Source organism: Gadus chalcogrammus, chromosome 8 (genome assembly GCF_026213295.1).
Source record: "Gadus chalcogrammus isolate NIFS_2021 chromosome 8, NIFS_Gcha_1.0, whole genome shotgun sequence".
NCBI lineage: Eukaryota > Metazoa > Chordata > Actinopteri > Gadiformes > Gadidae > Gadus > Gadus chalcogrammus.
Genome location: NC_079419.1, coordinates 25,102,081 through 25,126,610, shown reverse-complemented (window position 1 = coordinate 25,126,610; position 24,530 = coordinate 25,102,081). Strand labels below are relative to the sequence as shown.

The following is a 24,530-nucleotide window of genomic DNA, read 5'->3' as shown; positions in this document are numbered from 1 at the left end:
AGGGGGTATATACCCCCAGAGATACTGATTCCATGGGCTTGCACTCCTATCACCAAATCTTACTCAACATTAATACCGCACTTCATCATATCTGTTTCACATTTTGTTCCCAATACACTAAGGATGACATGGATGCACCTTAACTTGGACTGTCTTTAATATTGAGTTCAGACACAGGAGACACAGTTGGCAGAGGTTTCTACTAAAGTACAAAGTCAAATAACCCTCTTTGGTGTGTGTCAGCTCACTAATTGAAGTGGCATTAGTTGATGAAACAGCTAATGCATTGAGCCTGGTTATTCGGCTATAGATATAGGTATGGGCAGCAGCTGTGTGGAAACACTATAACATACAGCCAGAGACTATCCCTGCCTTCCCCTTTTGGTAGTTGTACTATCTAACTCCCCTGTCTGTTGACTCTGTTCCTTATCGAGGGCCGCTAACATGGAAATGCACGTTAAGACCAATGAAAGTATTCTACTCTGATGTGTTCCTGTTTTTCCCTGGAACTTCCTCCACCTCATAGCCCTGGGGTCTCTGCGACCGTATATACTAGGCTGTATTTTTATGTGTTTATTTATTCATCTACTTTATTTATTTTCTCCTAGCTTTATTGCTATCAGCGCGTGGCTCCTGGGAGCCCGATGCAGAGCCGGTACTCCGCTGAGTGTGTGGAGGCAGGTGTGAGCGTGTGTCTCTGGACTGTTGTTCTGTCTGTCTGTGAAGCTGAGATAGCCCGACAACACAGCAATCCATGAGGCATGAGAGGATAACACAACACTCTGGTCTATGAGTTTGTGTGTCTGTGAGTCTGTTCCTGTGCGTCTCTGTTTGTTTGCTTCCTGTGCATGTCAGCTTGTGCGTTTGTGTCTGTCTGTCTGTCAGCTTATGCGTGTATGTGGGTGTGTTGGGGTTTGTATGTGTGTGTGTGTATATGTGTGTGTGTGTCTGCTTACGTGTGTGTAAGCTCGCCTGTGCATGTGCGTGTGTGTTTCTGCTTGCATGTGTCAGCTAGTGTGTGTGTGTATGTGTATGTGTCTGCTGGCTGGTATGTGTGTCTGCGAGGCAGTGGGATGTTGGAGATGGGAGCAGCAGTGTGAAGTGTGTGTTGAATAAAGCAGTGAAGAGTAAAATAGTGCTGCGTACAAGAATCCTACTGCACCGTGAACCTGCAGAGTGGAAATTCTGGCCAGCTGTGTGTGTGTGTGTGTGTGTGTGTGTGTGTGTGTGTGTGTGTGTGTGTGTGTGTGTGTGTGTGTGTGTGTGTGTGTGTGTGTGTGTGTGTGTGTGTGTGTGTGTGTGTGTGTGTGTGTGTGTGTGTGCGTGCGTGAATGCGTCTGGCCAGCTGTGCGTGTGTGTGTGTGTGTGTGTGTGTGTGTGTGTGTGTGTGTGTGTGTGTGTGTGTGTGTGTGTGTGTGTGTGTGTGTGCGTGTATGTGTGTGTGGGGGGGGGGTTGGGAGAGGTGGACTGGACCCCACATACGTCCTGGTTGCTCATGTCCCAGTAGGGCCTCTCTCCATACGACACCACCTCCCACATGACGATTCCGTAGCTCCACACGTCGCTCGCCGTGGTGAACTTCCTGAAGGCAATGGCCTCCGGGGCGGTCCACCGGATGGGGATCTTACCGCCCTGAGAGGGGGAGAGAGACAGGGGGAGAGAGGCAGGGGGAGAGGGAGACAGCAGAGGGAGGATGTGGTGGTGAGCTCCTGGCTCATTATAACTACAAGCACCCAGCGTGGGAGACACTCGTAATAGGCACAGACATATGGCTTCCACACGCATGCACGCACACACACACACACACACACACACACACACACACACACACACACACACACACACACACACACACACACACACACACACACACAAACAGATGTCTACACACAAACATTGACAGTCACATACACATACACGTACACACACACACTGTGGCATCCCGCCACGTGGTCCTCGGCCTGGACGGGCCCGGGGTACCGTGGAGGACGGGGTGTACCACCCCCACCCACCAGCCGGCGATGGAGAGCAGCCCTTTCGGCACCCCAATCAGGGTGATTGGGGGACACCTGGCCGAAAGCACCGGAGCCATCTTAAAAGGAGGACCAGCACAGCACAGCACGGCTCGGGAGACCAGGAACAAGGACGTAGTAAGCGCTCTGGTCCACGAGCGGCTAGAGGCTCACGGAGACCCTAGAGACCGCGTCTGCATTGTATGATTTAAGTTGTCTGCAATAAATGCCTGCCATGGCCAAAAACCCCTACGCCAAGCGAGTTTTGTCAGTGGAACCCGGCTCATTTGGGTAGCGGGTTACCACATATGGTGGAGAATGCAGGCACGAAGATCCCACTACGACCCGTCGCCGCTGCCGCCAGAGACGTCGCCGCTGCCGCAAGAGACGTCGCCGCCGCCGCAAGGGACGCCGCCGCCGCCGCCGCAAGGGACGCCGCCGCCGCCGCAAGGGACGCCGCCGCCGCAGCGGGAGAGAAGGCCGCAGCGCGAGGCCGGGACGGGTCGGCCCTGTATGCTGGCGACCTGCTGGGCGCAGGGAACATCTGGTAGTCCGACCATCCCGGTGCGGGTGATGAACCGGGACACGCAGGCCCTCCTGGACACCGGCAGTGCGGTTACCCTCCTTCGCCCCGACCTGGCGGGTGGGAAGGCAGGGGAGCCGATGGAGGTGGCCTGCGTCCACGGGGACACCCGGACCTACCCCACGTGTCACGTGGTTGTCCGCACCACACACGGTGTGTTTACGATCCGGGCGGGGATTGTCCCCCACCTACCGGTCCCCGTGGTAATCGGGAGGGACTGTCCGACTTTCCGCCGGTGGTGGGACCCGGTACTAGAGTCCCGGGGCAGGAGGGTCGCGGCGAGGGATGCGGCTGCCGTCGCGGCGAGGGATGCGGCCGGCGCCGCTGCGAGAGGTGCGGCCGCCGCCGCCGCTGCCGCGAGGGACGCAGCCGGCACCGCAGGAGACACCCGGCCCCGGCGAGAAACCAGCCTGGGCGGGTCCCTCGGCTACCTGGGGCTTGGACAAAGGGTGGAGGAGTGTGGCATCCCGCCACGTGGTCCTCGGCCTGGACGGGCCCGGGGTACCGTGGAGGACGGGGTGTACCACCCCCACCCACCAGCCGGCGATGGAGAGCAGCCCTTTCGGCACCCCAATCAGGGTGATTGGGGGACACCTGGCCGAAAGGACGTAGTAAGCGCTCTGGTCCACGAGCGGCTAGAGGCTCACGGAGACCCTAGAGACCGCGTCTGCATTGTATGATTTAAGTTGTCTGCAATAAATGCCTGCCATGGCTAAAAACCCTACGCCAAGCGAGTTTTGTCAGTGGAACCCGGCTCATTTGGGTAGCGGGTTACCACAACACACACACACAGGTATATGCGTATTACTATTACCATAGTCACACTTGCAGGTACACACACACACACACAGATGTCTACACACAAACATTGACAGTCACACACACATATACACACACACACACACACAAACAGACTTTCACTCAAACGTACATACACATACATACCCACACACTCAAAGTCAGATGCACACACAGTCACTTGCATGCACAAAGATACACACATACACTTTCACGCACACCCAGAAACACACATGTGCCCATACACATGCATAAACAGACTCACATTCATACACACTTTCACTCACTCTCACAGTCTTGTGGACACAAACTCGCCTATCCCCCTAAAGCGTGGACAAGCACATACACAAACAAACACACATACAAACAAATTGCAGACGTTTCACAGATGCCTCGGCACGTTTACACAAATAGCCGCTATAACAGTCACACACATTCTGCTGCATATTTTACACTGGCAAAGGAGATCATAGGAACACACTCAATTAAACAGGCATAAACAGAGAGACACAGACACAGATACACACACACAATGTTCAAATACGGTCAGATATAAAGGATGAAGCACAACCACACACACACACACACACACGCACACACACACGGACCAGGGAGCTGGTGTAGGTGGGGTCAGCGGAGGTGTCGTCCAGGAAGCGGGACAGGCCGAAGTCGGAAACCTTGCACACCAGGTTGCTGTTGACCAGGATGTTGCGGGCGGCCAGGTCGCGGTGCACGTAGTTCATGTCGGCCAGGTACTTCATGCCCGCCGCAATGCCGCGCAGCATGCCCACCAGCTGGGTCATGTTGAAGCGGCCGTCGTTCAGCTGGGAGGGAGAGACAGCGAAGAGAAGAGAGAGAAGAGAGACATTAGAAGAAACCGCTGTGCAGCGCCTTATCCTATCTATCTTTGTTGTGTACGGGGAATGGGTTAACCTAGTGAATGTTTAGTGCTTGGCACTTGGTTCTATGAACATCCTTATTGTACAGAGAGCGGAATATTCTATCTACTTCTTCAGACAAATGTACTTATTGTAAGTCATTCTGGATAAAAGAGTATGCTAAATGCCCTGAATGTAAATGTAAACGAGAGGGGAAGCGATAGATGAGAATGTGAATGAGGGAGCAATGGCTAGAATATGCCAGAGGATAAAGTCAGTTACAGGAAAAAGACACGAGGAACATACACAGCCAGACACCTCAACATGGTAATGGACTGCATTTTGTATAGCGCTTTTCTAGCCATTGGCCACCCAAAGTGCTTTACAATGTGCACCGACTGGCATATGTTTAGGGAAGCAGCAACCACCGACGGCTTCATTGACCTGGAGGAGTACACAGCATCAGTGACTGGTTACATCAGTAAGTGCACTGATGACGTCACTGTCACCAAGTCCATCACCACACGCTCCAACCAGAAGCCATGGATGACTGCAGAGGTACGTGCACTGCTGAGAGCCCGAGACATAGCCTTCAGAGCAGGTGATAAGGAGGCTCTGAGCATAGCGAGGGCAATACTGGCCCGGGCTATCAGGGACGCTAAGCGTGCACATGCTCAGAAAATCCACGGCCACTTCAGAGACAGTGGAGACACACGGCAGCTATGGCAGGGCATCCAAGCCATCACCAACTACAGGACATCTACACCAGCCTGTGACAGCGATGCCTCATTGCCTGATGCGCTGAACGTGTTCTACTCCCGGTTTGAAGCAAAAAATGATGTGGTGGCGGAGAAGAACATTCCCTCTCCCGACGAACAAGTGCTACGTCTGACCACGGCTGAGGTGAAAAAATCACTGCGCAGAGTGAATCCGCGTAAGGCTGCTGGCCCAGACAACATTCCCGGGAGTGTGCAGACCAGCTGGCAGATGTTCTCACGGACATCTTCAACATCTCCCTGAGCAGTGCCAACGTCCCATCGTGCTTCAAAACTACCACCATTGTCCCTGTGCCGAAAAAGTCACCTGTGTCCTGCCTCAACGACTACCGCCCCATAGCACTCACTTCTACCATCATGAAGTGCTTTGAGAGGCTGATCCTGAGGCACATAAAGAGCCTCCTGCCTCCCACCCTAGACCCCCTGCAGTTTGCGTATCGAGCAAACCGCTCTACCGATGACGCCATCTCAACCACCCTCCACCTAGCACTCACCCACCTGGAAAAAAAGGACACATATGTTAGAATGCTGTTCATAGACTTCAGTTCAGCATTCAACACAATCGTCCCCCAGCACCTGATCACGAAGCTGGGCTTGCTGGGCCTGAACATCTCCCTCTGCAACTGGATCTTGGACTTTCTGACGGGGAGACCCCAGACAGTCCGGATCGGGAAAAACACCTCCAACACCACCACTCTGAGCACAGGGGCCCTTCAACAAGCATTGTGGATGACCCCTCCCACCCCTCACACAAATTCTTCTCCCCCCTTCCGTCTGGCAGAAGGTACCGGAGCATCCGGTCCGCCACAACCAGACTACAGTACAGCTTCTTCCCCCAGGCCATCCGACTCCTCAACTCTAAGGGACAGATCTGGGCCCCGTTTCCCGAAAGCGTCGTTAGCCTAAGTGGATCGTGAAGTGCGTCGAAAGGGCATCGTAGAGTTTTCACCGCGTTTCCCGAAAGCATCGTTGGGAACGAACGTCTTGAAATCGCTCATAGCTAACGAGTACTCCAGGGGTGCTCGTAGGTACTCGTAGGACGCTAAGAGCATCGTCAGCTATAGCCTCAGTGGCGTCACCATCGGACATTCCGTCTATTGGATGCGTTTTATTAAAACGCATTGCGCCTTTATGTTCTTAGTTTGGTAATTAATATAGATTATTAATTTATTTATTAATAAAGATGTTAAAATGGCCAAAATAAAACGGGACAGTCCAGAAAATGTTTGCGCAGGCAGGGCACTCAAAATGTGTGAGAGAAAGTGGGGGGATTTGTGCAGACTGACATAGGCTACTCATAAAACGTAGCATAAAATAATGTAAAAAATAAAAAAAAAATAAAAAAAAATAAAAAAAAAAAATTATAAAAAACAAGCAAAGGAGAAGGCAAAAGGCTGGGATATGGTGGGGATTGGTCACGTTGACGGGAATGTTTAGTGACATGTGGGAGGGTGGAGGGGGTTAAAAAAAAGTCTCAATCACTCTTCGACGCGCATGAAAACCAGCCGCGTAGTTATGAGGGAGGCCGTCCTCACACCGATCTTCCTCGTCGTCATCGTCCTCAGCGTCCTCCGGTTCAAGCAATGCCACCCCAGCCTAAGCTGCAATGTTGTGCAACATAGCCGTCACACATATCACGGCGCATGACTTGGCCGGCGAAAACTGGAGCCCTCCGCCTGACTTGTGAAGGCATCTAAAGCGCAACTTCCACCTCCCGATCGTGCGCTCAACGATGCACCGGGCCAGACGGTGGGCTTCGTGGATTCCTCATCATGGACGTCTCCCGGGTTATTCACAGGTGTGAAGAGGAATTATTTAAGGGGGGAAAATGCCGTGAAACGCACAGTGCATTCAGGATTAGGACTGATATATGTCGGTTTAAGCCTAATCAATTGTGTTTTAATGTCTTTAGCATTCATATAATTGCAGTCTATTTTTTTCGTAGGCTACTCTGCTGTTGTCCTTGATGGGGATATATTTTAACCCTTTTTAACACAATTTTCCTGCGACATTCCTGCGTCTCCCCCTCCTACGGAGCCCATTTCAGCACCGTGTCAGTAGACAGTTACAATCCTACGACGTCGTGAGTGCAGCGAATGCGCGTTCACATTAAGAGGAGTTTCGGGAAACGCGACAAAGAAATTATCGATGGATCGCAAGATCCATCGGGAGAATGATCGTACGAGCGAAGATCCATCGTTATCGGGAAACGGGGCCCTGATCATCTCTGTTACCCGTGGTTTATGCACTATTGCACTTTTGCTTTATATTCATATTTATTATATTCATATTTATATTCCCGCACTACTCAGACACATAGTCATATTTATATTTATATTCCCGCACTACAAATTCCACACAGTCACTTTACTGGTTTGCAGTTACATGTAGCATGTTGTTGTTGTTGTTGATTTTTTGTTATTATTGTCGCTCTATGTTGCACCTTATGTTCTTGGGAAACGCTATTTCATTTCACTGTATACTGTGTATATGGCTGAAATGACAATAAATTATCTTGAATCTTGAATCTTGAATATTGCCTCACATTCACCCATCCATGCACACATTCACACACCGACGGCGGAGTCAGCCATGCGAGGCGACAGCCAGCTCGTCGGGAGCAGTTAGGCTATCCCCGAGGTGCCGTGGATCGAACCAGCAACCTTCAGGTTACCAGCAGACCCTCTCTACCTCCTGAGCTACTGCCGCCCTGACACATGACGGCAGTAGCCCCAACATCCCTTGTGTTATTGCGTCTCGTGCCGGTCAAGTCAGTGGCGTGACAGCTGACCTTTGGATGGCTGCTCAGATAATGAGCCTCTGTAACCATTAGAGGAGAAATTAATCCCCAGCAATAAACACAACAGTTACACATCACCACCCAATACTGTTCAGTGAGTAGAACTAGATGGTCATTTAGTGCTTTTCTTTTTTCTCATCAACCCTTGAAATGGCGATGTTGATTAAGAAGCTCGCTGTGATGTTAACATCTGCCAAAAGTTGATTTCTTTCCCTTTTTTCTTAAGCGTATGTGTCTTAAGCGTTTCTATTTTAAGAGACCGAGATTTTACCACAAGAACAAGGGCTGTCAGCGAAATTTATTTTTTCGATATGAATCAAGAGGGAAGGTCAAAGCCTATTTTACATTTAAAAGTACTTGACAATCAAGTTGATGAATCAACCAAACAGAATCCAATATAAACGCTGAGACTACATGGGCTTTTTATCTTGCACAGGAGGAGTTTGTGCGTGATTGTGAGTAAAAAAACAGGCAAGCTAACTGTGAACGGATGACAGTTGGCCAACTGAATACGACTCATTTGGATGGAACTCCACAATTAATAAGCTGCCAGTGAACAATGTCCTTCATTTTCTCTGTTTCAAGCACATGAAAAAACAGTTTTCTAGCTGTCTCAGCTGCGGAGTTTTAGCTGTGCTTTTTTCGTTTTTATCTCCACTACTGTATTTACCAGGAAGTCAGGAAAAACTGCTCAGATTTAATCAATTGGAGTTTCTTTACGAAATAGAGAGAGTGAGAGTGAGAGTGAGAGTGAGAGTGAGAGAGAGAGAAAACAATTGTTTATGTCATTAAAACCATAAACATTCACGTTTCACCAACAACATTAAAGCTGAAGAACACATGTACATACGCTGGGATGGCTGGATGTAAGCCATGATTTATAGCAGCTTCCCCACAGCTTGCTGGTGGTGCTGCACACTGTTCTTGGATATATATCTATTTGTGTGTGTGTGTGTGTGTGTGTGTGTGTGTGTGTGTGTGTGTGTGTGTGTGTGTGTGTGTGTGTGTGTGTGTGTGTGTGTGTGTGTGTCTGTGTCTGTGTCTGTGTCTGTGTGTGTGTGTGTGCCTGTGTGCGTGTGTGTCTGTGTCTGTGTGTTTGTGTGCGTGTGCGTGTGCGCGCGTGTGTGTGTGTGTGTTTCAGAGAGCATAAGCCCTGACTGAGGAGGGCGTGGGGGGAGCATGAGGGGGCATGGGGACACACATTTTAGACAGCACAGCCTCTAGAGTGCCACTGACCACAAGCCTAGCGCTTGTGTAGACAGTAGAGATGTGTAGCAGCCCGGCACCACCAGATCACTAACCCTCACCACCACCTCTATCAGTAGTGGTATGGTTTGGGTTAAGAGCTGTTCAGTTTGAGTTTCTGTTTGTAAATGGCTACTTGAGGAAGAGAACGCTCCAGAGAGACCACAGAGAAACCAGCCAACCTTCTCAAGCCTCTCCCTTTCTCCCCCTCTTCCACATTAGTGTTCATCAGCACGACACTTTCACAGTAAAAAAAAAAAAAACAGCAAGTCAGTCAGTAAGTAGGCTGGAGGCTCCACTGAGGACAACACAGGGCTGAGAGGAGTCTGCAGTCACTATCGCTATCAGGGTGTCAGAGTGAGGAGCAGAGCGGCCCTCCTGGCGCCAAACTGCTCATTTCATCTCTCAAAGTCAGCGGATGAAAGCCTGCGGGTTGTCACACACACGAAGGCCGGGGTAGCAGACCCCCCCCCCTCGGTGCCTGGGTATGGAGCTCATGCAGGAGTGTGTGTGTGTGTCTGTGTGTGTTTTGCTGCACATATGCCCTGAAGCTTTTGTCACCGAGGGAATCCCAGCCCTGTAGAGCTGTGTGAGTTGCCAGGCTCGTCGCTGCTGTTTTTGTATGTTTATCCGTATTTGAAACCTTTTATTTGTTTAATTCATTCCCGTTACTGTCCAGTATATTTGCTGTGACAGCTGAATGTCCCAGCTGGGATTAATACAAATCGATTTTATTGTCTCCTTACTATAGAGGTAGATCAACAGGCCTTCCCTTCTGCTCTACACATTGTTCCATCCATCCTTCTTTCGTCATGCTGATAAAACCTGTCACATTTATTTATTTATTTATTTTATTTACCTGTCACAGAGTTATTAATAAGTGAATAGAAATGGCTGAATTCAATTAATTGTTATGATTGTCTGAAATACAATGTTATCTGAAATACCATATTTTATTGAATATAAATTGTTTAGTTTTATAAAATAAGAAAATAATTCAACCATTTTTTCCTTTTCTTCTTCTTCTTCTTCTTCTTCTAATTTCAGTAAGTGTCAGTGTCTCACCCTAAGGAAGGAGTCCAGAGCTCCGTTCTCCATGAACTCGGTGATGATGAGGACGGGGCAGCTGCGGGTCAGCACCCCCTCCAGGCGGATCACGTTGGGGTGGTCGAACTGGCCCATAATCGACGCCTCCGCCAGGAAGTCCCGCCTCTGGCGCTCAGTGTATCCCGCCTTCAGGGTCTTGATGGCCACCACCGCCTCCCTGCGGCTCGCCTGCTTCAGCCTCCCGCGACACACCTCCCCAAACTCCCCTGGGGTGGAGAGAGGGCGGGGGTGGAGAGAGGGCGGGGGGGTTGCGAGAGGTCGGGGGGGGGGGGAGTGGGAGGATGAATCGGGAAAGGGGGGTGGGGAGGGTGGAGGGAGAGACGGTTGGAGGAGAGGAGGGGGAGAGAGTGGGGGAGAGGAGGGAGGTGGGACATTACTGGTTTGCTCGAAGGAGAAAAGACAGGAGTCCAGAGCGCGGGAGAACAGTCAGGGGTTCACCCAGAGAGAGGAGTGATTGAGGAGGAGAAGTGATGGAGGAGGAGAAGTGGAAGAGAAGGAGGTCAGGGGTCAAGGTCGCTAGGGGAGAAGGAGGGGAAGGGGGAGGGGGGTCTGGAGCGAGCATGCAGCCGGGGGGTGGTGGAGGGCGAGAGGGGGCGGGTGAGGAACTTGGGGTTTTCGCGTAGTGTGCCTAAGAGAGTGTGTGAGAGTGTTAGTGGAAGGGAGAGAGGGGGAGAGACATCGAAATAGAGAAAGGAAACAAGCGAGGGACAGAGAGAGAAAGAGAGGGAGGTTTGGTAAAGGACAGCAGCAGATGACAGTAGAGAAAAAGGTGGGGTGGATGAGCAGGAACAGTTTGTCACTTGAGGTGAAGTCAGGACCCGACATGCTCTTAAAGCAGAGACAGCCGTCTCAAGGCTGCGGGGGCAGACACCACTACCAGGTATAGCTTCCACTCCCTGCTTCTTTCTTCACTCCCCCTCCCCCTTTAATCTAAAACGTATAACCCTCTCTCTCTCTCACAGATAGACCTCACCCTTTTCATAAAGAAGAGATTGGTTTTGAAGATCCCTCCCTGTAAACACGAGGCATTACCAGAGCATTGGAACGGAGACACAAACAAAGCGGGATTTCCTCTTTAAGAACCAGGAGGTCTTACCTGCTCCGATCACCTCCTCAATCTTCACACAGGAAATGTCGATTTCTTTGGCAAACTCGTGGACAGCCTCGTTGGGGTCCTCGTAGGTAAACGGGTCGATGTACACTTTCATCCCCGGAGAAACTAGGGAACACAATAACCATAAGATGGATTTTTTTAATGTAATAATTTCATTTAAAGGTCCCATGGCATGCTACTTCATGGATACTTTAATATAGATATATTGGGCCCCTAACACAGTATTTGAAGACGTTCCCCAAATACAGCCGTGGTGCAGAATTACAGCCACTACAAGCCAGTCGCACATTGAGCTTTTCCCAAACGCGCCGTTTCAGTGTCTGTAGCTTTAATGCAAATGAGGAGGAGAGAGGAGGAGGGTGGGGGGTGTGGCCCTGAGCAGCTGGCGGCCAAAGTACCATGCGCTGTTTACAGTGGATGCATCGCAATGGCGAGGCGGACACAGCTTTGGCCGTGTTCTGTAAATATTCTAGAACACTCCGGGTGCTCCGGTGGGAGTCCTGGAACTCTATATCTAAATAATTTCATATTATACATAGATATATAAATCATATAATACATATTATCACGGCCAAAAGCTGTGTGCAGCTCCAGACGATATTATGAATCTCAAACGACTGCGTCGGGTTCTCCGACGTCTCTGGTTCTTCCACTTCCACATCAATCTGAAGTAGACTGAACCGCGAAATGGAGGAGGGAGGGATTGTTGCCCGCGATTCTTGACCACGTTTGCCTCCCACTGGAGCCCCGCTGCCGAGGAACTACCGCCTCGGCAACGGGCAGCAGCCAGCAGGCAGCGCTTAGGCACCACCGCCTTGGTGCCTTGCGGCAGCGGGCATCAAGCAGCGGGCAGCAGGCAGCGAGCAGCAGGCAGCGGGCAGCAGAAAGCAGGCAGTGGGAGACAATCGCGGGCAAAATCCCTTTCTCCTCCATGTCGTGGTTCATGTACTTAAAGGTCCCATGGCATGAAAATCTCACTTTATCTCACTTTCTAACATAAATATGAGTTCCCCCAGCCTGCCTATGGTCCCCCAGTGGCTAAAACTTGCGTTGGGTGTAAAACGAGCACTAGGTGGTTCAAGCGCGCTGATTTGGAATGTGGTCACATATGTCGTCACAAAGGATCTAAGCTCCTCCCCTTTCTCTGCCTTGCCAGCCCAGAGAATTTGGCCCGCCAATGAGAAACGACCGTGTGAGCGCCAAATGTGTGTGTGTGTGATTACACACACTGTAACGCAAGTCTTTTCTGTTGGTGTTATGGCGCATAACACGTTGGTTCTTTGACGTCTCTTGTATTTCCACAATGAGACTGTAGTTGGGGTTATCTCAGCCATGGTTGAGAAGGAATTGGGGGAAAAGAACTTTGGCTTTGACTCCCTGAAGTACATGAAATGCGACATGCTGCCTGCCGCCGGTTTCTGCGAGGCACCACCGCCGCGAAGCACTACCGCCCGGCAGCGGCCAGCCGGCAGCAGGCAGCGCGCAGTTCTATTTCATGTAGGCTACGCCGTCTAGGCTTCGCCTTATGGGCTTGTCCCGTGCGTGCGCTTGCGCGCGCTGAAAATTCAAACTATGCACCTATCAGCGTGGGCACCGCCCATATTTCCCACGGTATCGTGTATATAGCGCGGAGAATACCGTCGCTCATCCTCCCTTTTCTTTCAGCACTTGTGCTTATCAGCGAGAAATTGAGAACTACTATTAAGAAGAAGATGAAGACTTAAACACGGATCTCCCGAGCCGGTGGCAGCGGCTCGGGCGAGGCCGCGGACAAACGGCCCCTTTTCAGGGCCACCTGAGAGCGCTCCTGGAGCTAGGTCCTTTTCAGGACTCCTATGCGCCTCCTGTCCCGCCTCCCTGGCACCGGGTGACGGGCACTTGGCGTGCTCTGTGTGCCTCGGCACCGACCACGCCGAGGCTGCTCGGTATGGCGGCCCCCGTCTCCTGTGTCGCCTGCCGGGAGCTGCCTGAAGAGGGGATCCTCTCCAGGCATCTCTTCTTTTCCCCTGCGGTGGACCTGACGCGATGGCATCATCGACGCCGACGACGACGCCTCCATGGACGGCGACTCGGCGTCCGGTTTTTCCCGCTCTCGGGTTACAACCGCCACCGTCGCGGGGAGATCATGGGTGAGGCGGCGGCCATCAAAGGGTTTCCCATGCCGGCCCCGCCTCTCGCCCCCGTATCTGACGATATGCAGGGCGAGTGCTTTCGCACCCCATCTGCTTCCCGGCGTGTTACCCCTTGTTCCCGCCTGTGCAGCACTTGTTTACTGCTGCAGGTGGGGACCCTTCTACCCTGAAGGCTCCGGTAAGCGAGGGGGATCCCTCGCCTGGAGCCTCCACTGGCAGCGCTTCTCTGTCCGGGCGCCGGATGGCGCCCTAACGAAAAGCCGCTGCCCCCCGACCGCCTCCAGAAGCAGACAATCCGTGGCGGCGGTCAACAACATCGCCCTGCTCTCCTCTGCCAGGGGGCCGCCTCCGACTCCAGCCCCGGTGCCGCAGCAGCCGGGTAGAGCAGCGCCACGGACCGGTAAGTTCCGGAAGCTTGCTCCTACTTTTTCTTTCCCTATTAAAAAAAAAGAAAAAGTAAAGACTGTTCGGCCGAACAGCGGTAGGCTACATGGTACCTAAAGAGCGATATTCCTCAGGCCACCTGCGTCCTACGCTTGTGGTGCGTTCCTCCATGTTGCCTCTTCCCCCCTCTCAGCCCTGTGGCTGTAGGGTGGCGGTCGGACGGCGTGTTCACATGGCCTCTGGTTCACCTGCTTCTAAGAAGCGGCGTCCCTTGGAGCCTTGTGGACGCATCAGAGACTCGTTGCACCTGCCCGTGGATACGGCTGCTTGTACCGGTCTCCCAGTTCCCCACATTATAGGTGAGGAGACGGGTCCGCGCGCTGTGGCTACAGCATGCGCACAGGTGCGGCGGCCGGACGGCTCGCTCCCTGTTCAGCGGGCACGAGCGCGACGTCTAGACAGCTCGTTGTTTTTTACAGCGGCTGGATCTGGTACGTCTCCTACGCTCGCTGAGCCTCCTCCCTTTCATGGGAAGCCCCCCTTGGCTCACACGCAGTGTGAAGGCGGTAGGGGCAGAGGAATACGGGTTATTCCTGGACGGTCTTCCTCAGCTGTCGGCTCGCCCTCTCTCCGACCGCTATGCGTGTTGGCAAGAGCGGTGCGTTCTGCCATCGTGGTTGGACACCACGTTGAGATGGGGCCATCCCATACAGTTCAAGCGTCGTCCCCCACCCTTTATGGGGTTGGTGGAGACCACGCTACGGGACCCGGCTGCGAGCAGGGCTCTGGCAGCAGAGGTGACACGTCTCTTGGTAAAGGGGGCCATCACTGTCGTTCCCCCCCACGAGTCTCAACTAGGGTTTTATTCCCGCTACTTCCTGGTTTCCAAGAAGCCAGGGGAAAAGAGACCTATTCTGGATCTTCGCGTGTTCAACAGATCCGTTGCCACGAGGAAGTTCAGAATGCTCACTGTCGGAGCGTTGTTCCGGTGTGTGAGAGAGGGCGATTGGTTCACATCCCTGGATCTCAAGGATGATTACTTCCACGTCCGTGTTCGGCAGGCGCACAGGAAGTTTCTCCGCTTTGCCTTTATGGGGATGGCATACGAGTACCAGTGTCTGCCGTTCGGCTATTCCCTGGCTCCTCGCACCTTCTCGAAGTGTGTGGAGACGGCGTTGGAACCACTCAGGCGTCAGGAAAAGAGGATTCTCTTCTACCTAGATGACCTGCTTCTTCTGAGCAACTCAGAAGAGACCGCGAGAAGGGACACCATGTTGGTGATAAACCATCTCGCCTTCCTGGGTTTTGCCATCAACTGGGAGAAGAGCTCCCCGCTCCCCAGCCGGCAGACAGTCTACTTGGGGCTTTGCCTAGACTCAGCCACCATGACTGCGATGCTTTCGCCTCCTCGGCGAGACGCCATCCTGTCGACGCTCTCTCGTTTTCGCGTTCGCAGAAACGTGACCGCACTGTCCACCATGCGCCTGTTAGGGCTGATGGCAGCTGCCCACCCCGTGGTCCCCCTGGGTCTGCTTTTTATGCGCAGACTCCAGCGGTGGTTTGCTCGCCAACGGTTAGACTCCAGGCGACACAAGCTCAGGGTGCTCCTTGTTTCCCATTCGGTGTCGCCAGACCTGGAATATTGGAAAAGACCCTCCGCCCTTCTCAGGGGTGTTCCCCTGGGCAGGGTGGCGTCCTACGTAGTGGTCTTCACGGACGCCTCATTGACGGGTTGGGGAGGAACTACAGTGGGCGTGCACTTAAATGTGTTGGAGCTCGACGCTGTGAGGAAAATGCTGTTGCATTTCTTTCACCTGGTGCGCGGCCGCTCCCCTGCTCTCCACCGAAAGGCGGTCGAGCTCTGGCTTTGGGCTCATCACTGATCAGTATCTCCTCAGTCTGAGAGCCCTGCATATCGCGGGCGCTCAGAACTTTGGGGCGGACCTCATGTCTCGAGGCGGTCCCCGCCGAGACGAGTGGCGGTTACATCCCGACGTTGTCAGACTGATCTGGCAGAAGTTCGGGACAGCACAGGTGGACCTCTTCGCGTCCATGGGAGAACACGCACTGCAGGTGGTGGTTCTCCCTCAGCCCTCGGGATCTTCCCCCGTTGGGGGTAGATGCGTTGGCACACACACCTTGGCCGCGGGCTCTCTTGTATGCGTTTCCCCCGCTCCAGCTGATCCTTCCTCTTCTGGAACGGGTCAGACAGGAGAGTCTGTCCCTGATATTAGTGGCCCCGGAGAACCGTTCAGCTCTGTGATTTCCATAGCTGGCCGCGCTCTGGCGGTCAGCGCCGTGGCCAGTACCGTTCAGGCCGGATGCGCTCTCACATGCCCATGGGACGGTACACCACCCGCCCGATGTCTCGGGACGGCTGTTGGTTTGGCTCCTGAGAGGTTGATTCTGCAGGGCAAAGGTTTGCCTGAGACGGTTATCAACACTATTCAGAGCGCTCGTGCGCCTTCTACTTCTTCCCTCTATACGGCGAAGTGGTGCGCATTTCTCTAATTGGTGTGAGAGGAACCACGCTGTCCCATCTCAATGCGAGGTGGGAAGCGTGCTTTTGTTTCTGCAAAACTTATTGGAAAAAGGTTTGGCCTTCTCCACTATCAAGGTCTATGCGGCAGCCGTTTCGGCTGGCCATGCAGGCTGTGATGGTGGACCGATCTTCAGCCATCCACTGGTCAAGAGATTCTTGCGTGGGGCTAGACGGGTTAGGCCTGTTTTCACGCGTGCTTACACCACGCTGGGATCTCCCCACCGTGTTGCGCGGATTGTCCAGGGATCCTTTCGAGCCTCTTTCTCAGGCCCCCTTGGATGCCTTGTCATTTAAGACGGCACTCTTGTTGGCCTTGGTTTCTGCCAAGCGGGCCGGTGAGCTAACCGCTCTGTCTGTCAGCCCGAGTTGCTTGTTGCTAAACGAGGACAGCTCCTTTGCGTTGCTCAGACCTAATCCTGCGTTCCTCCCGAAGAACATTAATAGTTATTTTCGGTCGAGGGATATTGTGCTTAAGGCTTTTCACCCCCCGCCTCATTCTGATGAGGCGGAGGCGGAGTTGCATCTCCTATGCCCGGTTCGGGCGTTGGCTATGTACGTGAATCGCTCGGCCGCGTTCCGCTCCACACAACAGTTGTTTGTGTGTTATAGCGACGCTAGCAGGGGCCGCGCTCTCTCTAAGCAGCGGTTTTCTCGCTGGGTATGTGAGGGTGTTTGCTTAGCCTACTCTCGGCAGGGCTTGGCGCCACCGTTGGGCGTTAAAAGCTCACTCCACACGGAGCGTGGCCGCTTCAACGGCTCTACTCAAGGGCGTTTCGGTGGAAGACATCTGCGCGGCTGCGTCTTGGTCTTCCCCCGGCCCCTTTGTCCGTTTGTACATGTTAGACATGTCCAGGGGCTCACTCTGCAACTCTGTGCTAGAGTCCGGGACCCCTTTTACGGCTTAAGAATATAGACATGTTCTTTAAAGCGGCGTGGTTGAATTTCCTCTCGCCGGCTGGCGAGTTGGACTTGATTACCAGTCTCACTCTCCCACCTTTTTTCAAATGAAAAACAGGCTAGGGAGGTTTTTCTATTGGCTCGCCAATTGTCAGGTGGCTTTGTTTGCCAGTGGCACTCCCGCCGTTTTTTCTTCTAAAAACGGCCGAGAGAGTCCCCTATTGGAGAGCCGGATTCTGTTGCTCCGCCCCCGGTAGTAGCGGACCTAATGGAAACCGTGTTGCTCTGGTTTTTCTTTTCCTTTTCATGGGTTCCATGAAGCACGGATTAGAGCCGGAGTCTTTACAGACTCACTTTTTTCTCCCTTGATCTTTGCCTTGCTTGATCTAGGAGGAATTAGTTTTTATTAAGCTGTTGTGTTTTACACTTCCTTGGCTTTTTTGAGTCTTAATGTGTTCCGGTGACTTAGGTAGTTTTGACTGGGGTCCAGCAGGAGTACATTGATCGGGCTCCGCTCGCAGCTTCACCTTAGCCCATAAGGCGAAGCCTAGACGGCGTAGCCTACATGAAATAGAATGATAGTTATGTTATTATAACTCTAGTTCTATGATTGTAGGCGTAGCCGTCTAGTTTCCCACCTGCTGTACCCTCCAAATGCTGAAAGAAAAGCGTGGAGGATGAGCGACGGTATTCTCCGCGCTATATACACGATACCGTGGGAAATGTGGGCGGTGCCCACGCTGATAGGTGCATAGTTTGAATTTTCAGCGCGCGCAAGCGCGCGCACGGGACAAGCCCATAAGGCGAAGCCTAGACGGCTACGCCTACAATCATAGAACTAGAGTTATAATAACATAACTATCGTTCAGGCTACTTCAGATTGATGTGGAAGTGGAAGAACCATAAGCGTTGGAGAACCCGACAAAGTCGTTTGTGATTCATAATATTGTATGGAGGCGCACACAGCTTTTGGCCGTGATAATATGTATTATATGATAGATATCTATGTATTATATCACATTATTAAGATATAGAGCTCCAGGACTGTAACGCAAGTGTTGTACACATCCTTGTTACTTGGACAACCGTTCTGTTGTTGGTGTTATGGCGCATAACACATCGGACGCTCATCTCTGGTATTTCCGAGACTCGTAGTTGAGGTTATCTCAGCCATGGTTGAGAATGAATTGGGGGAATGGAACTTTGGCTTTGACTCCCTGAAGTACATGAACCGCGGTTCATGTACTTCAGGGAGTCAAAGCCAAACCATTGCTGAGAATACCCCCACTACAGTCTCGTTGCGGAAATACCAGAGACGTCAGAGAACCCGACGTGTTATGCGCCACCAACACCAACAGCAGAACGGTTATCCAAATAAAAACAGAAGAGTACAGCACTTGCGTTCGCACGGTCTTAGCTCATTGGGCAAAGTAGGGAAAGGGGAGGTAACATTTCCCTGTATGACGACATACAGGGAAAAATTCCAAAACGGCGTGTCTGAGCTTTGTAGAGCAGGATAGCTAGTTCTCGTTTTACACCTTACGAAATTTCAAGCTACTGGTGGGCCAATGAGAGACTACTCATATTAAGGTCAGAAATCCTCATAAAGTGAAACCTCAGAAACTTAACATTACAGCATTTTTTTTATTTCATTTGATATTTAGTAAACAAAAGAAAATATATAGACATTTGAAATTAGAGTATTAAGAATTTAAAGCAGCTTTACATGGCAGTAAAGCTGCTTCCATCGCACTGTTCTCCGCTGTGCTTTGACCCAAATGTATCACCTGACATTGTGTTGACACCTTGGTGTTTCTTTATGAGTGTGTTGTCATGTGTTGGTTTATGTGAGTTGGCCGGGTGATGTTGTTTTTATTCCACATAGACTGAGCCTGTGACTTCTGTCGGACAAATGCCCCAGTCAGGTGACCGCCGGCCGATCAAAGCTAGTGGTGTGCTGCTCTCATGGATCAAATGTCCACACCCATGTACAAAGTCACGCACAACCCGTTCAGATGATAACAGAACATACTGTACTGCTGCAGCTTCTCCGTGTACTCCAGCTCTGAGCCGCTGTGCTGTTTCCTGGGGGGAGAGGAAACAAGATCAGATCAAAGGTTTAATCTATTTAGCTTGATACCCTTCAAAGGACAGGAAATCTGAGGTCATCGTTATGCATGATGAGGTCACTTATTTGAAACGGTGTGGTCACAAGACCCAATGCAGGGCTAATGCAAACACTGTAACCAATAGTACTTGATATTGTGTCCCTTCAAAAAGTGTTTGATTTCATTAGCTTTCTCTAATGAAGTCCAGCACTCAATTCAACGTGCAAGCGGTACGATCACACAAACACACACCACATACACACACACACACAAACACACAGACTTACTTAAGGCAGACTACTGCCATGACCACCAAGGCCACGATGACCACCAGTCCGGCGGTGGCAGAGCCCACGATGAGAGGCAGCTGATCCTGCACCGACCTCTGGGGGTCACCTGTGAGGACACATTCGGCTATGAATTACCCTCCCATAAACACACCTGAGACACCAAGGCCTGCCTCTCATCCACAGCCTGTCTGTTGTGCTTTATGGGGACCTGCTTCATGTGCTTTGTAGGGACTTTTGTCACGGTGGTTTATGATGCACGATAGTGTACTGCTGCCAAGTAATGTAGAGAACGTAAACATCCCAACATTAACATATTCATTGAAACAACATATTTGAAATTGAAGGACAAATATCGCGTCTGCAACGTGACATCCAATAGCAGAGTGAACAAGACAAAGTCCTGTCAGCTACATTTAGTATTAGTGGTAGAGGTGCAGTGTTACATTACAGTATAACAGTAGCTGCGTTTCCATCCCCCTGATTTTATGCGAATTTCGAAGTATCGAATCAGTAAACGGTGATGGAAACACCAAAATTCGCATACAAATCCTCTAATTCGCAAAAACGTTTATCCTTGAGGTGGTTTTTGAGGAATGCGAAAGAGGGTAAATGCGCAAAATGGGAGACGGAAACACACTTTTCGAAACAGCTGTGACGTGGCGAACATTGACCACACAGGACTGACAACATCCTTCCGATTTCCACATAACGACCGGCCATAGCAACCCTGCCGACATCAACATGTAGCGTCAATATATATGTATATATTTTTTTAAGCGTTTGTATACATAGACATCCTATATCATATATAGGATGTCTATGTTTGCATATCCTTTAATTATACCGTGTCCATTAATCCCTGATACATGGACACCTACATCCAGTCAAATTGTCTGTTCAGCCTTCAAAACAAGAGTTGGTAAAATGCATTAAACTGTAATCAGAAAACACGGTTATATGCTAGACCCTGGAGTATCGGTGTTATAAAGGCTGCGACGAATTTCGAATTATAAATATGCACAATGTATCCTTTAAATACGTCCATGGAACAGATGGCCAATGTGAATAATATACGTGTGGACCGCTGAAGAGGTAAAACTTTTCCTTGCTCTCATCGAAGAAGAAAAATACATTACAGCTATTTTAGATGGAAAACAATGCAATTCCATTATATACATTATATAGGACCTAAGAGAGCTTGTTATCAAAAGGATACGACAAGCCCTGGAATGTGTGTAGTTTTTCGCTCCAACCACTTGATGGAAACCAAATTCAAATTTCTTTTTTGCGAACTTTCTAAAGATTCGTATCACCTTTTAGGTGATACGAGAGAGAGAGAGAAAAAGACCATCAGGGTTATTCCACCCTGGATTAACCCACGGCCACATTGATGCAATTCCTGACTAATAGGGATGGGCAAAACTATTCTTTTCCGGGAAACAGTTCTTTCAGTTCCGTTCACTATCAGGATTCATTCGCTTGATTCGTTTGTTTGATTCGTTTGTTAAATCAGATTACGTTTATTACCCCCCCCCCCTCGCCCCTCCCCCCCTTTGCTTATAAGTATTGGGTACGCCCGCCAAATAAGGCTTTTTCACAGCCTGCCCTACCATAAGGGTACTGTCGGTGGACGAAAGGCCAAATATAATTGAGCTGCGCCAAGCCACACCGAATCGAGCCGCACGCGCGGTGGAAACGAGGGGGAATAAAAAAGTTTTCAGTCATGGTGCGCTTCGGAACACACAATAAGCGAATTTCTGTAGCATTGGCTTATACGACGCAGTTCGACCATTTCCATGGTAGGTAAAATAATACTTAATTAAAGCATGCAATTGTGTTGTAGAACAAAATAAAATGAAAACGTATAAAGTGCTTGCATGATATTGAAGCTTAGAGCGACTGTTAGTTAACTTGTGTGGCGGTGCCTTGTCATTTGTTTACCCATGTGCCATGGCAACGCGATTGCTACCTGCTGTAGTAGTATTGGCTGAATCTTTGAGAACGTTTTAGACTCAATCTACATAAGGTTGCGGGGAGATGGAGCTCTGTTTGTTTGTATATTTTATTTACGTGACCATATTTTTGTTTTATGTAACAAAAAAAAAAATAAAGAATCAAAGAATCAGATCTCTTGTTTTGAGAATCAGTTATCATCGTTCACCTTCGGGATTCGTTCGTTGTGAACGAATCGTTTGCGACCGACCCATCCCTACTGACTAATATGTAAACTGTGAACGTATCAGTGGTACATGCGCCTCCTGTGGAGAGAGACCCTCCTTACTGTGCAGGCTTGGCTGACAGAGAGAACCTCCTTAAGGCTTAGTTATGGTTCCACGTCGATGCAACGCAAGGGGATTTACGAACCCATTATGTCCTTGCGGATCCTCCTTACGTCCAATGCAAGGGATGCCTCCCAAAAATTCTAACCTTGCGTCCAGGCAACACAGCAGCAAGGGCTGTGATTGGTCCGCTTACTAAAACCCGACGCATAACCAAAACAGGTTCATGACTGCGTCAAAGCGTCTGTGTGCTCATTGCGTTGCATCGACGTGGAACCATAACTGAGCATTAACTGTTTAGGCTGGTGCTGAGAGAGAGACCCTCCTTACTGTGCAGGCTGGTGCTGAGAGAGAGACCCTCCTTACTGTGCAGGCTGGTGCTGAGAGAGAGACCCTCCTTACTGTGCAGGCTGGTGCTGAAGTCCATGGGGTTGCTGTAGCGTCCGTAGCCGGCCACGGTGCGCGCCCTGACCTGCACCACGTAGGGCGTTGCCGCCCTCAGGCCCTCCACCTTGGCGGAGCTGTGCTGGGCGGTCACGGTGTGGGACATGCCCTGGCCCTGCAGCAGAGTACGTCATCAACGATCATTAACCCCCTCCTAGTTCTCCATAAGCCAGGGAAGGTCACGCTAATCATCGGGGGGCTGCTTGATTGCTGACATTGTGGAACAAAGATGACAAGCAATAAAAGACACGAAGAGACTGTCCCCCCCCACAAACACCAGCTTTAAGACCACTCAGTTGTCAAAATTAGTTTATTAACGTGTTTTAATTAACGTTTGCACAAATATATATTTATTTTAAATTTAGAGCACACGCTCCATTTCGGAGGGTGCGTATAGTGAGCAGGGGTCTCATTTCTAAAACTGTGCGTGGGATCGTTACTAAAAATGTGCGTACGCCCAGAAGCCAAGTTTTGCGTGCGCCAAAAAACATTCCGATTTATAAAACCCTGCGTACGCACACTAGGGCTTTGACTTCGAACTTCGTGATTCGAATATAATTCGAATATCAAAAAATAAATCAAAATTCAAACGAATATTAGGCAGCCCTTAATATTCAAACCTGTTATGGGCAGGCCAAGAGGGAGAGACGTCGGAGAACCCCACGCAGTCTATTCATAATATTGTAATGACCACGGAAGAGGCAGTGAATGAAGTATTGATTAGACAGCGATTTATTAGAAACATAATAAACCATTGGAACACGCAAGACCGGTAACCATAGCAACGCCGGTAAACAAACCTCGCAAAGCCCAATCCAGGGCTGAATCCGAATACTCATACTTATAGTATGCATTTTGTAGTACGCCACAAATATAGCGCGTCCGAATGCTCAGTGTGCATTGTGTAGTACGGAAAACGTTTCCGAATACGTACTACCGCCACAGTATACAACGGTAGGTCACTACGTTACCAGACTACGAGTCTGGTAACGAACGAAGAAGAGATGGCTGACCCGACACTACCAACAGCGGCTTAGAAAGATGTCATAGAAAGCGGCGAAAAACGAGACATTAAAAAGAGTAAAAAAGTAAAGTAAGTAATTAAGTAAAAAGAGACATTTTTAATTTAATAGCAACGATGACAAGACGGAAAACAGGTAACTTATCAAGGTAATTTTGGGGAGACACGTCATCTCCAAACATCCGGTGGAGTTTCGGCGGTGTTCGGAAGCGTTCAGAGGCGTTCTACGCATAGCTGTAGACCGTTCTAGGCGTTCTACACATAGCTGTAGACCGTCAAGTAGTAGACACTGAACATAAATAGTATGTACTAAGTATTCGGATTCAGCCCAGGTATTACTGAAGGCATTTAATGGTCAAAATAATATTAATAAATATTCGAATATATTCGAATATTAATATTAATAAACAAACGAACTTCGAATATGATTTTTGGGCAAAAGTCAAAGCCCTAACGCACACCGTACGCAATCTTTGCTTTATAAATCACAGAGTGCCTACAAGTGTGCGCAGCTGAATCAGCTTCACGTTCCGCCCTGTACACGCCCCTTTTTAACCATACATGGTCAATGCAAATGACCTCATGAATTCGATCTGCATATAAAACAGACTCAGATGCAAGTATTATGGCCCAATCTCAATACTTTCCCTTACCCCTTATCTTCCCCCTTACCCTTGAAGTTGCGCGTTCATGTGAGAGCTAGTGGTGTCTCAATACCCAATTTGATCAAGATTAAGGGATAAGATTGAGTGCTATGTACCCCTTATTTTTAAGATGATTTGAGAGCTCACTTGGGCCGAATCTCGATTCTTCCCCTTGCCCCTTTTGCTTTGTCTTTGTCTTTGTCTTGGTTAAGACAAAGACAAAGACAAAGCAAAAGGGGCAAGGGGAAGAATCGAGATTTATATGTCTTGCCGGAAACAATGGCAGAAGTACTGAGAAAAGCAAAAAAGCGAAATTTCACGGAGGTTGAAGTGGAGACCCTGGTGAGATGGAGGCCCGAAAGGTAGTTTTGTTCGGCGGTCACGGGATTGGGATCGCCAACAACAAAAAGCAGAGTGAGTGGCAACATTTTGCTGCAGCAGTGAACTCTGTCAGTAGCACGGAGCGCACAGTCCCA

General features: G+C 50.3%; 1 protein-coding gene across 1 annotated transcript in view; it reads right to left on the bottom strand.

Moving 5' to 3' along the window:
• Positions 1 to 24,530, bottom strand: part of ephb3a (eph receptor B3a) — a 66,866-nt gene that overhangs the window by 10,608 nt on the left and 31,728 nt on the right. Inside the window, exons 7-13 of the mRNA XM_056596305.1 lie at positions 22,348 to 22,504; positions 19,664 to 19,772; positions 19,301 to 19,353; positions 11,296 to 11,418; positions 10,158 to 10,405; positions 4,002 to 4,217; positions 1,483 to 1,632 (exon numbers count right to left, since the gene is read on the bottom strand). Of these exons, the coding sequence (XP_056452280.1) occupies positions 1,483 to 1,632; positions 4,002 to 4,217; positions 10,158 to 10,405; positions 11,296 to 11,418; positions 19,301 to 19,353; positions 19,664 to 19,772; positions 22,348 to 22,504 (1,056 nt within the window). The remainder of the gene's footprint in view (positions 1 to 1,482; positions 1,633 to 4,001; positions 4,218 to 10,157; positions 10,406 to 11,295; positions 11,419 to 19,300; positions 19,354 to 19,663; positions 19,773 to 22,347; positions 22,505 to 24,530) is intronic.